Consider the following 16,564-nt stretch of genomic DNA (forward strand, 5'->3'; position numbering starts at 1 on the left):
CAGGTCATCTGAAGAGGAATGGTCTTCAATACAGTTCCGCCTCTGGGCAGCCGAAGAAGTTTCTACAAAGATGTTGATCATGTTGTTTATTACAGTAACTACAGACAAAAAAGTTTGTACAAAATGTTGATCATATCATTTGCAGTTACAACAGACAAAGCAGTTTTAAAGACATGGGGTGATGGAGAACAGGAAGGGAGGGGAAAACAGCAGCGGAGCGATGTAAATGGCTTTTTGCATAAAGTAGCATATGCAGAGACGTTAAGGTTGTTTCGCTTTCAGGAAGAGGCGTGTTGAGCCTGGTCATGCAGCCACTCCCTTAATTAAAACACTTGTTTCCAATGTGGACCTCGATGTTGTCGAAAAGAAAGGATGTTGTCGAAAAGAGACAGCTAGAGTGAAAGAGAGAGAACATCAGAAAGAGAGAGAGAGAAACATACACAGGGGGGAGGTGGTTCTAATAAGGGGTTTTGTTTGATTTCACTGCAACAGCGGAAGAGGATCTATTTCTGACGCTTCACAATCAAAGCTGTTTAATTGGGTCGATTTGGCTGCATTTATCTCTGCTGAGAAGATGAGGGCTGCATCCCAAATGGCACCCTATTCCCTATATAGGGCACCACTTTTGACCAGTCTAAAGTAGTGCACTATATAGGGAATAGGGTGCCGTTTTGACCAGTAAAAGAAGTGCATTATATAGGGAATAGGGTGCCATTTTGACCAGTCAAAAGTAGTGCACTATATAGGGAAAAGGGTGCCATATGGGACTTAGCTGAGGGGTGTCCGAGTACGGAGGGAGGACGAAGAGGAGGAGTGAGAGAGGGTGAGAGAGAGAGAGAGAGAGAGGAAGATGGACAGTGACTCAAGGAATGGACAGTTGTCATAACACTGTTCTGCAAAACACACACACACTGGGTCTTGCTCCATCAGTGTGTCTCCCTCAACGATCCAACAAATCTCAGCACATCTTAAAGGCAATCAATGGGAGGACAATCCTATATACTGCACAGTACATACATGTCTTACAATAGGTGCACCCCTCTACACCAGACCTATATTAAATTAGTATCAATTTTCTTTCAAATACTTTCAGCATTCGATTGAACCTGCCTGCGTGTCAGATGGGCAGGGTTTGCAGTTTGCACTTCTGGGACTATTCCATTGGTTCCATTGTACCAGGCAAGCTCAATCAACTGCATCATTTGAAACAAAACAAATACTGTTTAACCCAGGTTTTCTATAGATCCTTTGGAACAGGACGGCACCATTGCTTTATGTGAGATAACACTACGACAAAGGGAGATGTGTCCGCCCTAGAACATCCCTCTGGAGTGCCTGCATTGCGGCACCAACCTTGCAAATCTGGTGGGTGTTTGAAACACATATAAGGAAAGAAGCCAATGTAGGGCAAGTATCATCAGCCACATATGTACAGTACAGATACATAGGCCTATATAATACACTGGTAAGAACAAATCCCTAAATCATCCACACTGGATAACATGCTCAGAAACGCATGCATGCACATACACACACACACACACACATACACATACACACACATACACACACAGAGCGATCCGTAGGCCTAGCGTCAATAAACCCACATCAAGTGAAGCTACTATTTACTACCTTATCGAGACAAAATAATTATCTCACTAAATTATGTAGGTTAATTAAGCATCATAATCACTCATTATTAGCAGTTTTTGTATGGGACAATACACTGTCATCCATCTCCTGAGTCTCTCAAATTGAACTATTCACTATCGTTATTTTCTTTCCCCCATTCTCTGTCAGCATATCATCCATCCACAGTTATCTCACAAGCCTCAGCATTATCATGAGACAATACGTCCATACTCCATGCTGAATACACTGAAGTTCAAGCTGTCTAAGTTCAGTTTCATCCAACAATATGAGTGACAATGAAGGTAATCTATACTGCCCCTTTTCTTATAGCTGCATATAACTTATGTACTTTCTTTTGCAGGGAGACATCAGTCAATGGACTTTGTACTTTAAGCTTTTTCCAATACATTAATGAACAATAAATTACTTTTGCTGACTTAACAGATGGCGCTCATACTGTTGGGTAAAGATTCCAAACGTAGGAGATTACGCATTTCTTAATTAAGAACGCCTTTGCTACGCACTTCTCAGTAGTTGGTATTCAGACTTACCTTATGAAGGTGTGAAACGGGCTTTGCATGCATGGTTACCTTGCGCACGCTGAATAAATGTATATCATCCCTCCCACTTGCTGGCCAACATATTTTCTCATGGGGTTTTCATTCAACAGGGTTTTCAGTACATTTATCTTTAAGCCATCCCTTTAAATATGGTGAACCTTTAAGTTAGAAATTTGTCAACAGATTCAATAGAATATATTGACAGAATGGGTTCAGAATATTAGGGATCAATGAAAGAACGCCACCTCAATATATGCATATTCGTCTCTGTTTCAGCAACAATTGGTAGATTTAATAATACTCTGGTCTTTTAGATTATTTAGGGTAAGGAAAGTATTTGTGAATTATAAAAAATGGTTTGGAGAGCCTTTACGAACAAAATAAAAACAAATCCTGGTTTGATTATTTATGAAAATTGCCACATTTACAGTTGAAGTCGAAATACATTTAAACTCACTTTTTCACAATTCCTGACATTTAATCCTAGTAAAAATGTCCTCTCTTAAGTCAGTTAGGATAACCACTTTATTTTAAGAATGTGAAATGTCAGCATAATAGTAGAGAGAATGATATATTTCAGCTTTTATTTATTTCATCACATTCCCAGTGGGTCCGAAGTTTACATATACTCAATTAGTATTTGGTAGCATTGCCTTTATATTGTTTAACTTGGGTCAAACGTTTAAGGTACCCTTCCACAAGCTTCCCACAATAAGTTGGGTGAATTTTGGCCCATTCCTCCTGACAGAGCTGGTGTAAGTGGGTCAGGTTTGTAGGCCTCCTTGCTCACACACACTTTTTCAGTTCTGCCCACAAATTTACTATGGGGTTGAGGTCAGGGCATTGTGTTGGCCACTCCAATATCTTGACTTTGTTGTCCTTAAGAAACTTTGCCACAACTTTCGAAGTATGCTTGGGGTCATTGTCCATTTGGAAGACCCATTTGCGACCAAGCTTTAACTTCCTGACTGATGTCTTGAGATGTTGCTTCAATATATCTACGTAATTGTCCTACCTCATGATGCCATCTATTTTGTGAAGTGCACCAGTCCCTCCTGCAGCAAAGCATCCCCACAACATGATGCTGCTACCCCATGCTTCACAGTTGGGATGGTGTTCTTCGGCTTGCAAGCCTCCCCCTTTTTCCTCCAAACATAACGATGGTCACCATGCTTTGCGTTCAAACTGTCACGGACTGGTCTTTTAAAAAATATTATGAACTGCTACTAATGATCCTAAGCAACAACCACATGGCCGTGACAGCATTTACAGAGGAAACAAATGAAGGTAAACTAAACAATGTAATTAAATGGAATAATAATGCAGGCTATACCAACTGAAGGGAACTAACAGTTAACTGGCAGTTGAATATGTGTTGTTATTAGACCTACTGACAGTCAATACTGATAGTGGCTAATATTTAACATGATAGAAATAGGAAACAGAGAAAGTCGGAGTAGTCTATAATTAAGACATTTGACAGCGCCGATCTCTCCAAGTTAAAAGGCTGTACAATTAAAATTCTGCATAATGGCACAGCATTTAATAAACTTTACTGTGGGAAAGTTGATATGTTGATATGTTTCAGTTTGCTGCCATATGACTGGTTTCACATTTGTCTCCAGCGATGAATTGATTACTCATTTACCTAGCTATGCATAGAGAATAGTGTTATTTCTATCAGAAAAAAAGAAGTAGATGCTTTTTCCACTTGGAACCGGTAGGTTTGCTGGACGTTAATTCCTGGTTTCCTCACGTGTACAGGTGGTGGAATTATTAGGGAATTAAGTCATGCGAACAACAACTTACAGACGCACACAAATAATGACTACGTCTCCTCTGCCCAGACACGCATGCTCAAACCCCTGAGGACAGACAAAGAAAGGGAGAACGGCCAGAGTTTAAGTCAGTAAAATCATTTTTAATAAAAGGAGATGGCTATCTTTGAGGTGGAGCAAAATGTTTATGGGGGACTGCTAATCATTATAATGACTGTGGCCTTGTGACTGAAATAAATATGGCTTCTGTTCATGCAAGTATACTCTTACGGGAAAAAAACCCCCACATCATTTCACGTGAAATTCCATGTGAAGTGTTCCAAAAACACGTTTTCACATTCAAGTGAAAGGTCATAGGGGTGTGGGATAAAAAGGTGTTTATGCTGCACATATCATAACATAAGAGAAGAGCTTTTCTCTGAAAATGGAAATATGATTAATATGATTTTTAAATCGTGTTTTAATTATATCTAAATCTGTTTCATTACTCCCATCTCTCACTGCAGCTACGAATGCACATACAATATGTGCCCCTGGCCCTGACTTCCCATGTTAAAATGTGTGTTTTCACATGTGCTCATACAGTGTCGGATTTAGGCATCGGCTACATGGGCAGCATGGACTGTGGGTCAATTAACCTTGTCGGAGTGGGTGTCCTGATTCTTGTTTATGAGCTAGGCAGGCTACTGCCTGGGAAGGCCTCCCACTCAGAAGAATGAGATGGGGAGGGGGGTGGGGGTAGGTTGACCTCAGGTCCCCACTGGAAGCCCGAGGTAGTGGGAGCGGGGGAATCTATCAAATAGCGCACCTCTAACTTTGTACAGTACTAATGCAATTAGTAATGCAATTTAGTTTGTGTGTTTCTTGTTTGAAGTGCAACAGTGTAGTAATCAGGTTTTCTTCTTTATAAGTGTGTTATTCTATTTGTGTATTTTTTGACATAGGATTTGTGCAATTTAGTTGTATTAATGTTTTTTGTTAGGGTAATAGCGTAATAATTCGATTCTCTTTTTTATTTGTATTTATATACTATACTAGTCTTATATACTATACTATTTATATACTATACTAGTCTTATTTTTGTATATATATTTATATAGTTTTAAATGATTATGATTATGATTACTATGATTATTTATTTGTGTTGTTCCAAATGTCGGAATAAAAATGACAGTTATTGCAGAATGGTGCTTTTTTTGGCGGGGCCACACAAGCTGGGAGCCATACAAGCTAGAACCACCACTGTGCTTATATGTTAAGTGTAGTTTCATGTTATCATGTTACAATTGTCACATTTATTTCACGAGATGTTTTCACGAGATGTTTTCATCATTTCATTGTTACGTTCTGACCATAGTTCTTTTGTGTTTTCCTTGTTTTAGTGTTGGTCAGGACGTGAGCTGGGTGGGCATTCTATGTTGTGTGTCTAGTTTGTATATTTCTATGTTTTGCCTGATATGGTTCTCAATCAGAGGCAGGTGTTAGTCATTGTCTCTGATTGGGAACCATATTTAGGTAGCCTGTTTTGTGTTGGGTTTGGTGGGTGGTTGTTCCCTGTCTTTGTGTTTTATGCACCAGATAGGACTGTTTCAGTTTTGCCACGTTTATTGTTTTGTAGTTTGTTCATGTTAAGTGTCTCTTATTAAAGAACCATGAACTTCAACCACGCTGCGTTTTGGTCCTCCTCTCCTTCCCAGGAAGAAAGCCGTTACACACATGTGCTTACCTGTTGTTATGTGTGTAGTTTCATGTTATCACGTTTGATGTGACATCCCCATGTTGTCACGTTTATTTCACAAGGTCATGTTTTCATACGTGCTCACATATTGTCACGTGTAGTTTCATGTTATCACATATTGCTTTACATGTTATCACATTAACTTCACATAAGATCACATTCATGTAGTTGTTCCAAAATGGCATACTGATGCCAAACCAAAGATGGTTTAGTATGAAGATGCTTAAAAACTGTTGCCCGACGACTAAAACTGAAATTCTTCTGCTGCTCTATGTTCCCTACATACTTCAGTCTGAGAATGCCATCCATTAAGTAATTTGTGGTGACGTCAAAATGAGGGGTGTTATACAAAACAAAGTCATCATCGATTGGATCATCTCTGGCCCAACCCATCGGATTCTGGGACCAATCAGAATGGTTAGGACATTTTCATTCTAGAAATCGTTGGGGAGATACTCAGATCCAGACTCATTGCAGAGAATAAGCTAACGTCTGTGGGGGCGTGGCGTAGTGTTTGGAGTTTGGGTAGCCAGGCAACAGAAATTGCTTCTCCAATATAAATCCTTGATCACATTTGTAAGCGATGTCATGGGGATGTTCGCTAGCTAAGCTCATGAGTAGAAACACGTCAGCGGGTCTAACGGTCATGTCGTACTGAACTGCACATTTCCAGGCAGCCAAATCAAAGGCAATCCTTTGACACAAATTAAAACATGTCAATTTGACACCTTCACAAAGTTGGAGTAATACCATCTTCATCTATTTAAAGGAATAATCCACAAAAACCTATATTTTTATTTATTTTGGGGTATTATTGCTCTGCATGTCAGTAATTACATTTTCAAGATATAGGATTTTCAAAAAACTCATTGTCAATGGTCACATCAAAATATTGTTGTTTTTTATCCAGAAAATGAACAACTATAAGGATGAATTTTTCACTTCTCTCATTGACTTTCCAAATCCCAAAACCTAGTCTGTCGAGTCTGCTTTGCGAGGCATTCCTGGAAGTATCGGTCTTTTGGGCCTCTGGGTTTCAAAACTCTGTGGCCAAACCCTCATTGAGTGGGGCCTATAGTTTATAGGGAGCAATAGAGTTAATATGAGTTGGATTCACTGCTGTCTTACAAAGGACTTTATTAACACCACTATCTTTTTATTGTCTGTTCTTCAATCGGGGTCAGTTTCCCAGACACTTTGTAGAACAGAGATCATCTTAAAGGGATAGATTCACCGTTTTTTTTTGTCCCAATCTTAATAATTTCCTTGCCCCGAGTGAAGTTTTTTGACGATTTGTCACAGCAGTCCATTTAAGTACTTTCTAGGCAATGGACCAACAATGGTCTTAGTGCTACGAATGTTTCAGGAAAATCACCCCAGGTTAAGTGACCTAATCACACAAATTACCTCAGGGAGAGTTGCATTTACATGTAGTCATTCTACAATGGTAAACTCACATGCTACATTCTTCCCTTTCCAAAATATATGAAATCCTCATGCCATCATTATATAGAACCCTAAGGGAAGTTAAACACTATAAACAAACATTTACAACCACCGATGTGCCCACAGAGAGTGACAAACGTCTTGAGTGTGTTCCAGGTTGCCTATATTTTGCCAGAGGCTGCAGACAAGGGATTGAGCTTCAGATCCATATGGTCGTACAGTCAAAAGATGACGATAACAGAAAAATGGCTGTTTAACCACGATTGGTGTGTTTCCTCGTTGTTCGTTTAAAAAATGCTCTGGTTGTACTTGGTCTGCACACGATCAGGTTGTGCTCGGTACGCACATGCTTAGACAGTTCATGCCAAGTCTGCAAATGCTCAGTTTAGGCTCGTTAAATGAGTGCTAGATAATCATATTTCCTTTTCTTAACTCCTTTCACTCATCTGCAATAACTGGACAGATGAAAGTTCACCAATGTCCACTTCAATTTGAGTCCTTCAATTTTAACACAAAGTCATAGCTGATCTTTGAGAACCTTTTGAGCGCTCTTCTGACCCTCCCAGGTTGTCTAGACTTGTCTATTACGTCAGTTTTTTATTTTATTCTCAATCCCGAGACACCTAACTGACCTTTCAAAGCACTTCAAGCTAGTCTCCATCAGAACCAACTATGTGATTCGAGGGCTCTAATGTTCCTTTATCCTGTAGTCTCACCATCATCTGATTTGTGGATGTTCCTTTAACATTAGGCCAGTTCTTCCATCATGGACCTGGGTATACCTACATGGCGGGCAGGCTTATGTTCCAGCCGAGCATTAGCACCCCTGCATCGACACATCAAGCCCTCGATAACAATATCTAAATCATGTGTGTGATGGAACTAGAAGGCTGTACATCCAGTGGTTCTCCACGACCAGGAAAGAGGAACACTTCATGAGGCATGACGACCTCCTCATCCAAGGGGAAAGCACTGTTCTCTTGCCAGGCTCTGCTGTTGCGATATGGGGCCCCTGTGGTGGGCATATGGGGCTGGGGTCTGTCTCTTCTCACTGGGGGCCCAGAGGGGCCTCTCTGGGCTGGGCTCTTCACTGCAAAGCTGGGCCCCTGATCAGAGGGAGGGGGACCACAGGAGAGGGCAGTGAATCTAGAGCAGCACTGATTGTAGGAGGAGGAGCGGTGGAAGAACGGAGGCTGCTAAAAATACTGCCTCTCCAAGGAGTACTGAAATACACACATGCACACGCACACACACATACTCATAGGCAAACACTGTGATGTGGTTGAACAGACATAAAGGTGTTTGCACACACAGACACACACATACATACTTTCCCTCATGCAAATACACACACACACACACACACACACACAAGCACACACACACGCACGCACGCCCGCACACGCGCGCGCACACACACACACACACACTCATGACTGGTGATGATGACAAAGAGTGGGTAGAAAATCAAATCCATCACAGTGCCTTCAAGTGTTTCCTCTGACTCACAGAGATAAGTTTTGAAAGGACTGTTAGCCTTTTAGCATAGCTTGCACAGATGTTCAGAAGAGTAAGGCTTGGCCACATATGCAAACTTTTGTCCATGTATCGAAAACAAATCTCTTTCACACAAACACACACACACACATTCTCTTTCTCTCTCTTTCTCTCTCTTACACACACACACACACACACACACACACACACACACACACACACACACACACACACACACACACACACACACTTTCACAGTATTTTGACAGTGGGAAGTTAGTTCTGGGACTATTTACCTCAGGTATGTAAGTGTATTGTGTGTGTGTGTGTGTGCTAGTATTTGTTTGTTTGTGTGTGTGTGTTCATGTGATACAAGCTGAGATCTTACCTGTTCGCTCCTGCGCCCAAATTCTCCCAAACTGTGCCTGGGATAGACAGATCAACAGAACAGCATACAACCCCATGTCCACACAGTAGAGTGCGCTCCCTCCTTCCTCCTCTCTCCTTTTCCCCTTGCACGCTTACTTCTTCAAGGAAAGGGTGCCTACTCCTCCTCTCGCCCACCTTTCCTCTCTCTCCTTTCACTCTCACTCTTCCTTTTTGACTTAGAAGTGAAGGGTTCTTGCTTTTTTATTTTTCTCTCTCCTCTCTCTTTCTCTCTCACACTTGTGTCTTTGTTTCCTCCTTAGTCTAAGTCCTGGGATGTTGTAGCCATGGTAAAAGAAGAGTTGACAAGCAGTACAAACAGCTGATGAGGTGTTGCAGGTTTTCTGTTCCTTTCCTCGTCTCTCGCTCTCCTCTCTTAGTTTTCGGCCACCCTCCCTCCTTTTTCTCACTTCCCCCTCCCCTCTCTCTTTCTCTCCCTCTCCTGAGCACTGCTCTGATTTAGACGCAGGGCTGAGACTACCCTACATAGAAATATTTATATATTTCTTCCACAGAAGCTGCCAGGCACGTGGCACCCTCCTGTGGACATCCGTCAAAACAAAAACTAACTAGTCAAACAGTGTGCGACAGAACGTGTGTTGATCCAGACTCTCAAATAATCAGTCATGTTTAAAATACACCAAAACATAAAAACAAGCTTTACTCAACACTTGCTATGGAGCAGTGACATCGGACATTGGATCCTTTATTGGTGTATTACGCCGCAATACTCATAACTGTGGACATTGGATGTCCATGTGGCTGAGAAAAAGTAGTGCCAACACCAATATTTAGACACCCCTACACTGTGCCTCTTCCCATCCCCATGGCGACTGGAAGGAGTAGGGTAATTGTGTTGTGCGTTGTTGGCACACTGTTAAAATGAATTGGAACAAGTCTGGTAAAATCCTGCACAGCTGTTGTGGATGATTAAATGTCAATACTCCCACGGACTCTACAGCTGAGGAGAGCTGAGCAAAACACGTTCTCTTTCATTCTTTTAAAGACCGATGAGCACAAACACACACAATGTTTACTGGCACAGGTGAAGACACACACACACACACACACAAAGAGGTTTAGCGCACACACACACAAAAATAGGTTTTGCGCACACACAGACATACACTAAAACAGAGGTTTTAGTACACGCACACACAGACCCTTTTCAGGTTGACGCTTATGAGACTAACTGCAGACAGAAATGCTCATTAGATTGTCAGGAAATGGAGGGAGACTGTTGGAGGATGGTGGACGTCAGGGCAGGTGAGCTGCAAAGGTAAGTTATCATCCTGTCATGTTTAACCTCAGTTTGCAAAATGATCCTATTGTCCTATCTTCATTTTGGGGGTGTTTCAATCCGTGAAGCGCTATAGCGTGATTGAAATTTGAGGAGACTGATTTCACTGTAAATGCTGCATATGTCGGCTCAATCGGAATATACCTTTAAATTACAATCGAGCTATAGCGCTGAACTTGAATTATATGAATTGAATCGAGCCCTTGATAATAAACAACACTGTCTAAATAGCCGGCTGTAGACAGCCAAAACAAAGTTGGTTTGCCTATTGTTGGGCGTCCAGGAAAAACGTATATCTCACTTTATGTGCATGTATGTCACTTGTGCTCCCTCTCCGGCTTCTAGGTCACCAGGCTGCTCGTTATGGCGCACACCTGTCACCATCGTTACTCGCCCCTGCGCGTCGTCAGACTCACCTGGACTCCATCACTTCCTTGATTACCTGCCCTGTATATGTCAATGCCTTTGGTTCCTTCCCCAGGCGTCATTGTTTCCGTTTCTGTTTCATGTCTGTGCGTTGTTCGAGGTTCTTTCGTATTATCTTTCATTTATTTAATTAAAACACTCACTCCCTGAACTTGCTTCCCGACTCTCAGCGCACATCTTTACAATGTATGTGAATGTTATGTTTCCCCTCCATGTTCTGTGAAAGTTTCATGACTCTACGACTAATATAATTAATTAAAATGGCAATAGACCAGAAACTAAAAACAAAACTTTTAAAGATTTTCCAGGATGCAGACACTGTTTTTGTAAAAAGGCCTGTGTTGATCTACAAAACACAATTCACACAGGCCCCGATTCCAATTTACTGTACGAATATACAGTATGTGCCCTTTCTACATGTTTGGATTGAAGCATTTCTCAGTCGTTTGTTTTCAGACCTTATGCAAGTGCGTAACTTGCGTTAAATACATTTCATGGGAAACTTAACCACCTGGTAGGGCATATTTTTTAATATTTCCTCAAATGAAAAAAACAAAACAATCTTAGTCATTTAATTTTTCCTAAATTTTTTTTAAATTTCTCCCACCCCACTAAGCCACAATCCTAAAACCTACGAAAAACCCCCATACATAAACACAACACAAAATAAACCCATGTCACACCCTGGCCTGACCAAATAAATATAGAAAACACAAAATACTAAGACCAGGGCGTGACACACAGTAGCGAAGTAATTACAATTTAGAAAATGAACAAAATGAAGTTGTAACGGTTTTGACTTGAGGTTATTATTTATAGGGGTGCCAGGTAGGTTGTGCCTACCAGAGAAAACATTGGTTTCTCCTTTTAGTTTGGGTGGGAATGAGTCCCATCTGGTCCATCAAGTCTACACCAATCCTAAGGACTTATGTAAAAGTCAGGATGGAAATAAACTTTTCATAAACCCTTAAAACATTGGAAAGAACTTCAAAAACAACTATATTCTTTTGCGTGGGTTGTATTAGCAACAATAATGATTACACACATATAATAATATCACAATGAGTTCTGGTTCCTCCAGAAATGTCCTGTACCTCGGGCCTAAAAAGAGTCCAGCCCGGTAAAGGAGTTCAGTGAACTCAAGTGACTTTTGTCACGCAATGTTTGTCCGTTCATTCCGTGTAGCATAAACCCAGTATTAAACATACAATCAATAAAACAATTATTTTACCACAGAACTTTAAAGCGTATCAACTCTTACTAAGTCCTCAACTACAACTAACTACATGAATCACAGTATACATCAAAACAAATGAAATACCGTATACCAAAAAGGTGGTAGTCAGTCGGTCAGTCAGACAATCCAATCCGCCAATAGATCTCCAGCGGAGAAAGGCCACGAAGAACGGAGAGGTGTAGTCCACGGACGTAAAGAGTGGATCCGATCCTGGGTAAACTCTCTTAGGCTACAAAACACACGTTTAATGGCAACAAAACAAACGGAATAGAGAAGCTTCGGCACTGAGGGTTGAACACATCCTCATTCACATCTCCATCACAACCCCACTTTTGCGCAGCTGATGCTGGCTATTTAATTGGGAATTAAAGGGAAAGCGCCCTATTGGAAGGAGCTGCACTGAGACGGTTCAGAATAATTCAGGGCCGTCACACACCCCCTGGAAAAAGCCCTGGAAGGCCCTGGAAGGCACATCTTGGTCGGGGAAACCGAGAAAGGTCTCCTCATCGCTTTCCTCTACAAAAATATTCATGACTTTTTGGAGCTCACGCTCCTCAGCTGAGGGGTCACAGGCCTTAAGGTGTGAGACTTCTGGGTCTGGGAATCCAAGAAAAGTCTCCTCACTTTCCTCTTCAAAGATATCCAGGACCTTGCGGCGCTCAATCGCCTCCAATTCCTCAGCCGAGGGGTAACAGGCCTTAAGGCGTGAGACATGGACAACGCGCATATCTTCACCTGTGTCCTCTTTCACCACTCGGTAGTTCAAAGGGCCCATCTGCTCCACAATCCTATATGGTCCTTGCTATTTAGGAGCGAGCTTGGCAGAGAAGAATTGTTCAGCTTTCGAGTAAGGATGAGAGCGAAGCCACACCCGATCACGAAGCTGGAACTGCATGTCTCGTCTGTTCTTATCATAATTTCTCTTCTGCTTAAGTCGAGCCTGGATCGTGTTCTTTGAGACAAGAGCTCTCAAGTCGTGGAGATGGACTACCTGTTCATAGCAAGCAGCGTTCAGCTCTGCAGCTCTTAGGTTCAGCTCTGCAGGTGTGACTCCAGTGGACTCTTGCACAGCAGCATTCAGGGCAAATCGAAACTCGTGAAGGTGCTTGTCCCAGTGTTTGTGCTGGGTCCCTACATAGGAAGCAATCATCGTCTTCAAGGTTCGATTTACTCTCTCAGTGAGATTGGTCTGTGAGTGATAGGCCGTGGTCAACTTCTGTCTCAGGTTCCATCTTTGGCAGGTCTCCTCAAAGAGATCAGAGACAAATTGGGAACCTCGATCAGACAGGATGTAATCAGGCACTCCCCAGCGAGTCAGGATCTCTTTCGTAAGGATGTTAGAGACGGTCCTTGCTGTGGCCTGACGCAGGGAAAATAGCTCCACCCACTTTGAATAATAATCAACAAAAACAAGCATGTACACATTCTGATTGGAGCTTCTAGGAAATGGCCCCATCAAATCCACTCCTAACATTTCTCAAGGTCGGGTAACCACCGTTTGCTGCAACTTGCCAGCAGGCTTTCTACCTTCTGGTTTGTACATTTGACAAACCTGACAGTTTCGGATGTGCGACTTCACATCCATGCACAGATTTGGCCAGTACAGTAACGCTTGCAACCGCTTGTAGGTTTTGAACCTGCCCAAATGACCAGCTAAAGGGTCTTCATGGAAATGTTGAAGCAGTTGAAGGCGTAGAGTTTCAGGTATGTACATTTGGTAGAGTGTTCTGTGAGGTAGTTGTACAACACGGTAGACTTTGTCTTCAATGATGGTCAGCTTTGTGGTAGGATTGACCATCTTTTCTCCATCTTCCAGGATAGTCTGGTACAAAGCCTGTACTTCTGGATCATCCTGTTGGGCTTTCCGTATGGCCTCATCAGAGATGGGAAAGTCCGTTTTGGGCGAGTCTCGACTGCTTGACAGGACAGTAGCACATGTAAGATGAGGGCCACCGTTATCACAAGCAGGAGCTCTGGACAAGGCATCTGGAACAGTGTTGTATTTTCCTTTCCTGTATTCTACTGCAAAGGTGAACTCTTGCAACCGTAGAGCCCATCTTATGAGTCTGGTACTTGGTTTGTTGGTCTTGAACACCCACACAAGGGAGGAATGGTCAGTGACCACAGTGAAGTGTCTTCCCTCCAGGGAGTACCTCCACTTTTCCAAAGCCCAGACAACTGCAAGGCACTCTTGCTCGGTTGTGGAGTAGTTCCGTTCTGCTCCATTCAATGTCCGACTGGCGAACGCTAGCACTTCTTCAGTGCCAAGTCCAGTCTGTTGGACTAGGACAGCACCAAGTCCAACATCACTTGCATCAGTGTAAACAACAAAAGGGCAATCAAAGTTGGGATGACCTAAAATGGGAGGTGTGACGAGGTGTCGTTTCAGGGTTTCAAAGGAGGTCTGGCACTCTGCCGTCCATTGGAATTTCACTCCTTTTCGCTTCAACGCGTTGAGGGGTTCTGCAACCTGGGAGAAGTTCGACACAAACCGATGGTACCATCCAGCCATCCCAAGGAACCGTTGAAGGGCCTTGAGTGTGGTTGGCACAGGGAAGTCTTGTACAGCCTTCGTCTTTTCAGGATCCACATGAATGCCGTCAAAAGACACAATATGGCCAAGGAACTTCAGGGAGGTTTGGCAGAAGTTGCTCTTCTTCATATTCAAGGTCAGACCAGCTTCTCTTAGCTTGTCCAACACTGCTTGAAGATCTTGAAAGTGTCTTTCTCTGTTCTGAGAGTAGATAATTATATCGTCCAGGTAGATGAAACAGATCTTCCCTTTGAGCTCACCTAACGCAATCTCCATGAGTCTTTGGAAAGTGGCAGGGGCATTCTTTAATCCAAAGGGCATCACCTTAAAGGAAAACAAGCCCTCAGCACAGACAAAAGCAGTCTTGTCCTTGCTTTCCTGGTCCATCTCAACCTGCCAATAACCACTATTGAGGTCAAGGGTAGTGAACACAACAGCGCCAGACAATGACTCCAGGATCTCGTGGATGGTAGGAAGAGGATAGGCATCAGTCTGGGAAACATTGTTGGTCTTCCTATAGTCCACACAAAATCTAAGACCACCAGTCTTTTTTGGGATGAGGACAACAGGAGCAGCCCAGGGAGAGGAGGAACGTTCTATTATATCTTGTGTTAACATATCATTAACGAGTCCCTTTTGGATGATTAGCTTCGCTGGGGACAAACGATATGGCTTTTGTTTGATCGGCATTTCCTGTGTAAGGAATATTTTGTGCTTCAGGAGCCCGGTGCGTCCTAGCTTTGAAGTACATACATCAGCATTATTCTGCAGCTGTTCCAACAGCCTTAACTCCTCTGGCTGTTCCAGCTGAGCTCTTCTCACAGCCTGTAAAAGGAGATCGTCGGAAGGATTATCAAGGGTTAGTGGTACCGGAGCAACGGCAGAGAAGATTGCCACATTTGAACCCCAATCATGTAACTTCATAGCTTCTGATTGGAAGAAATGCTTCTTGCTCGCATTGTATGGAAACCAGTAGGAATTGTGTGCGATATCAATCTGGACACCACTGAAGTACATGAAATCAATTCCCAACACTACAGGAAAAGCAAGGTTCTTGGTTTGTAGGATAACAGAAGGAATCATACAGGAGCGGTTACACAGGCGGAACTCTACCTCACTCCATCCAAGTGGTCGTCTAGCCTCACCATCAGCTAGATAGAGTGGACCTTCTGTCCACGGCTTCAAGTTGTATTATGGACCTTTAACCTCCTTCCACAGTTTCTCATTGAGCAGTGTGTAGGATGACCCGGTATCCAAGATGGCTCTTCCTGTCCATGGGCCTATGGACAGGAGTAACACCAGTTGGTGCGGTATTAACTGAAAGGAAGGGGATGTCGATGGGGGGGGGCGTAGGCAGTGACTCTTGGAGTTTCCGCTCTGGTTAAAGCACCCAGAGTAGGATGGTCATTCCTGCGAAGAGAGTTAGGTGTGTTGGCCTGTTGTGATTTGTGGTTTCTGGAAGGGTTTATTTGATACGGTCTTGGACAGGTAGCTGAAGAATGTCCCTTTTGGCTACATCTCCAACAGAACATGAGAGGGGTCTTGGCTGGAGACTCTGGCTGTTGTTGATGGTCTGTCTTGGGTAACTGTTTGGGTGTCTGTTTCTTTCTCTGGTCATATTGCTGTTGGCATTCTCTGTCCTTCTCAAACTGCTGTCCCAAGCGAACCAGTCCATCGACAGTGGTGACTCGTTCTCGGAGTTGACTGGCTAGTAGTGGGTTGATGTTCTTCAAGATCAATTTAATGACCTCTTCCTCCTCAATGCCAGGTTTCCACCTTCTGCACAGGGAGTGGTAACCGTATGCAAAGTCACGGATACTCTCTTTCTCTCTTTGTACTCGATTTCTGACTCTGTCTGCCAATTCATCTGTGTAGTCCTCAGACAGAAATGCAGAGGAAAACTTGGCCTCAAAGTCAGCCCAGGAGGTAGTGGTGAGACGTGCAACATCCCACCAGTCTCGAGCTGTCCCATGCAACACATTCCTCAATGT

The 16,564-nt window shown here is 42.8% G+C and overlaps 1 protein-coding gene across 2 annotated transcripts in view; it reads right to left on the reverse strand.

The window, feature by feature from the left end:
- plxdc1 (plexin domain containing 1) overlaps positions 1-9,485 on the reverse strand; it is a 91,588-nt gene extending 82,103 nt beyond the window's left edge. The window contains exon 1 of one of the 2 annotated variants that reach the window (XM_042305242.1): positions 9,040-9,485. In XM_042305242.1, coding sequence (XP_042161176.1) covers positions 9,040-9,115 — 76 coding nt within the window. In that variant the 5' untranslated portion in view covers positions 9,116-9,485. The remainder of the gene's footprint in view (positions 1-9,039) is intronic. The other variant, XM_042305243.1, reaches the window with a different exon arrangement.
- Between the last annotated feature and the right edge of the window lie 7,079 nt (positions 9,486-16,564).

Source organism: Oncorhynchus tshawytscha, linkage group LG24 (assembly GCF_018296145.1).
Source record: "Oncorhynchus tshawytscha isolate Ot180627B linkage group LG24, Otsh_v2.0, whole genome shotgun sequence".
NCBI classification, from domain to species: domain Eukaryota; kingdom Metazoa; phylum Chordata; class Actinopteri; order Salmoniformes; family Salmonidae; genus Oncorhynchus; species Oncorhynchus tshawytscha.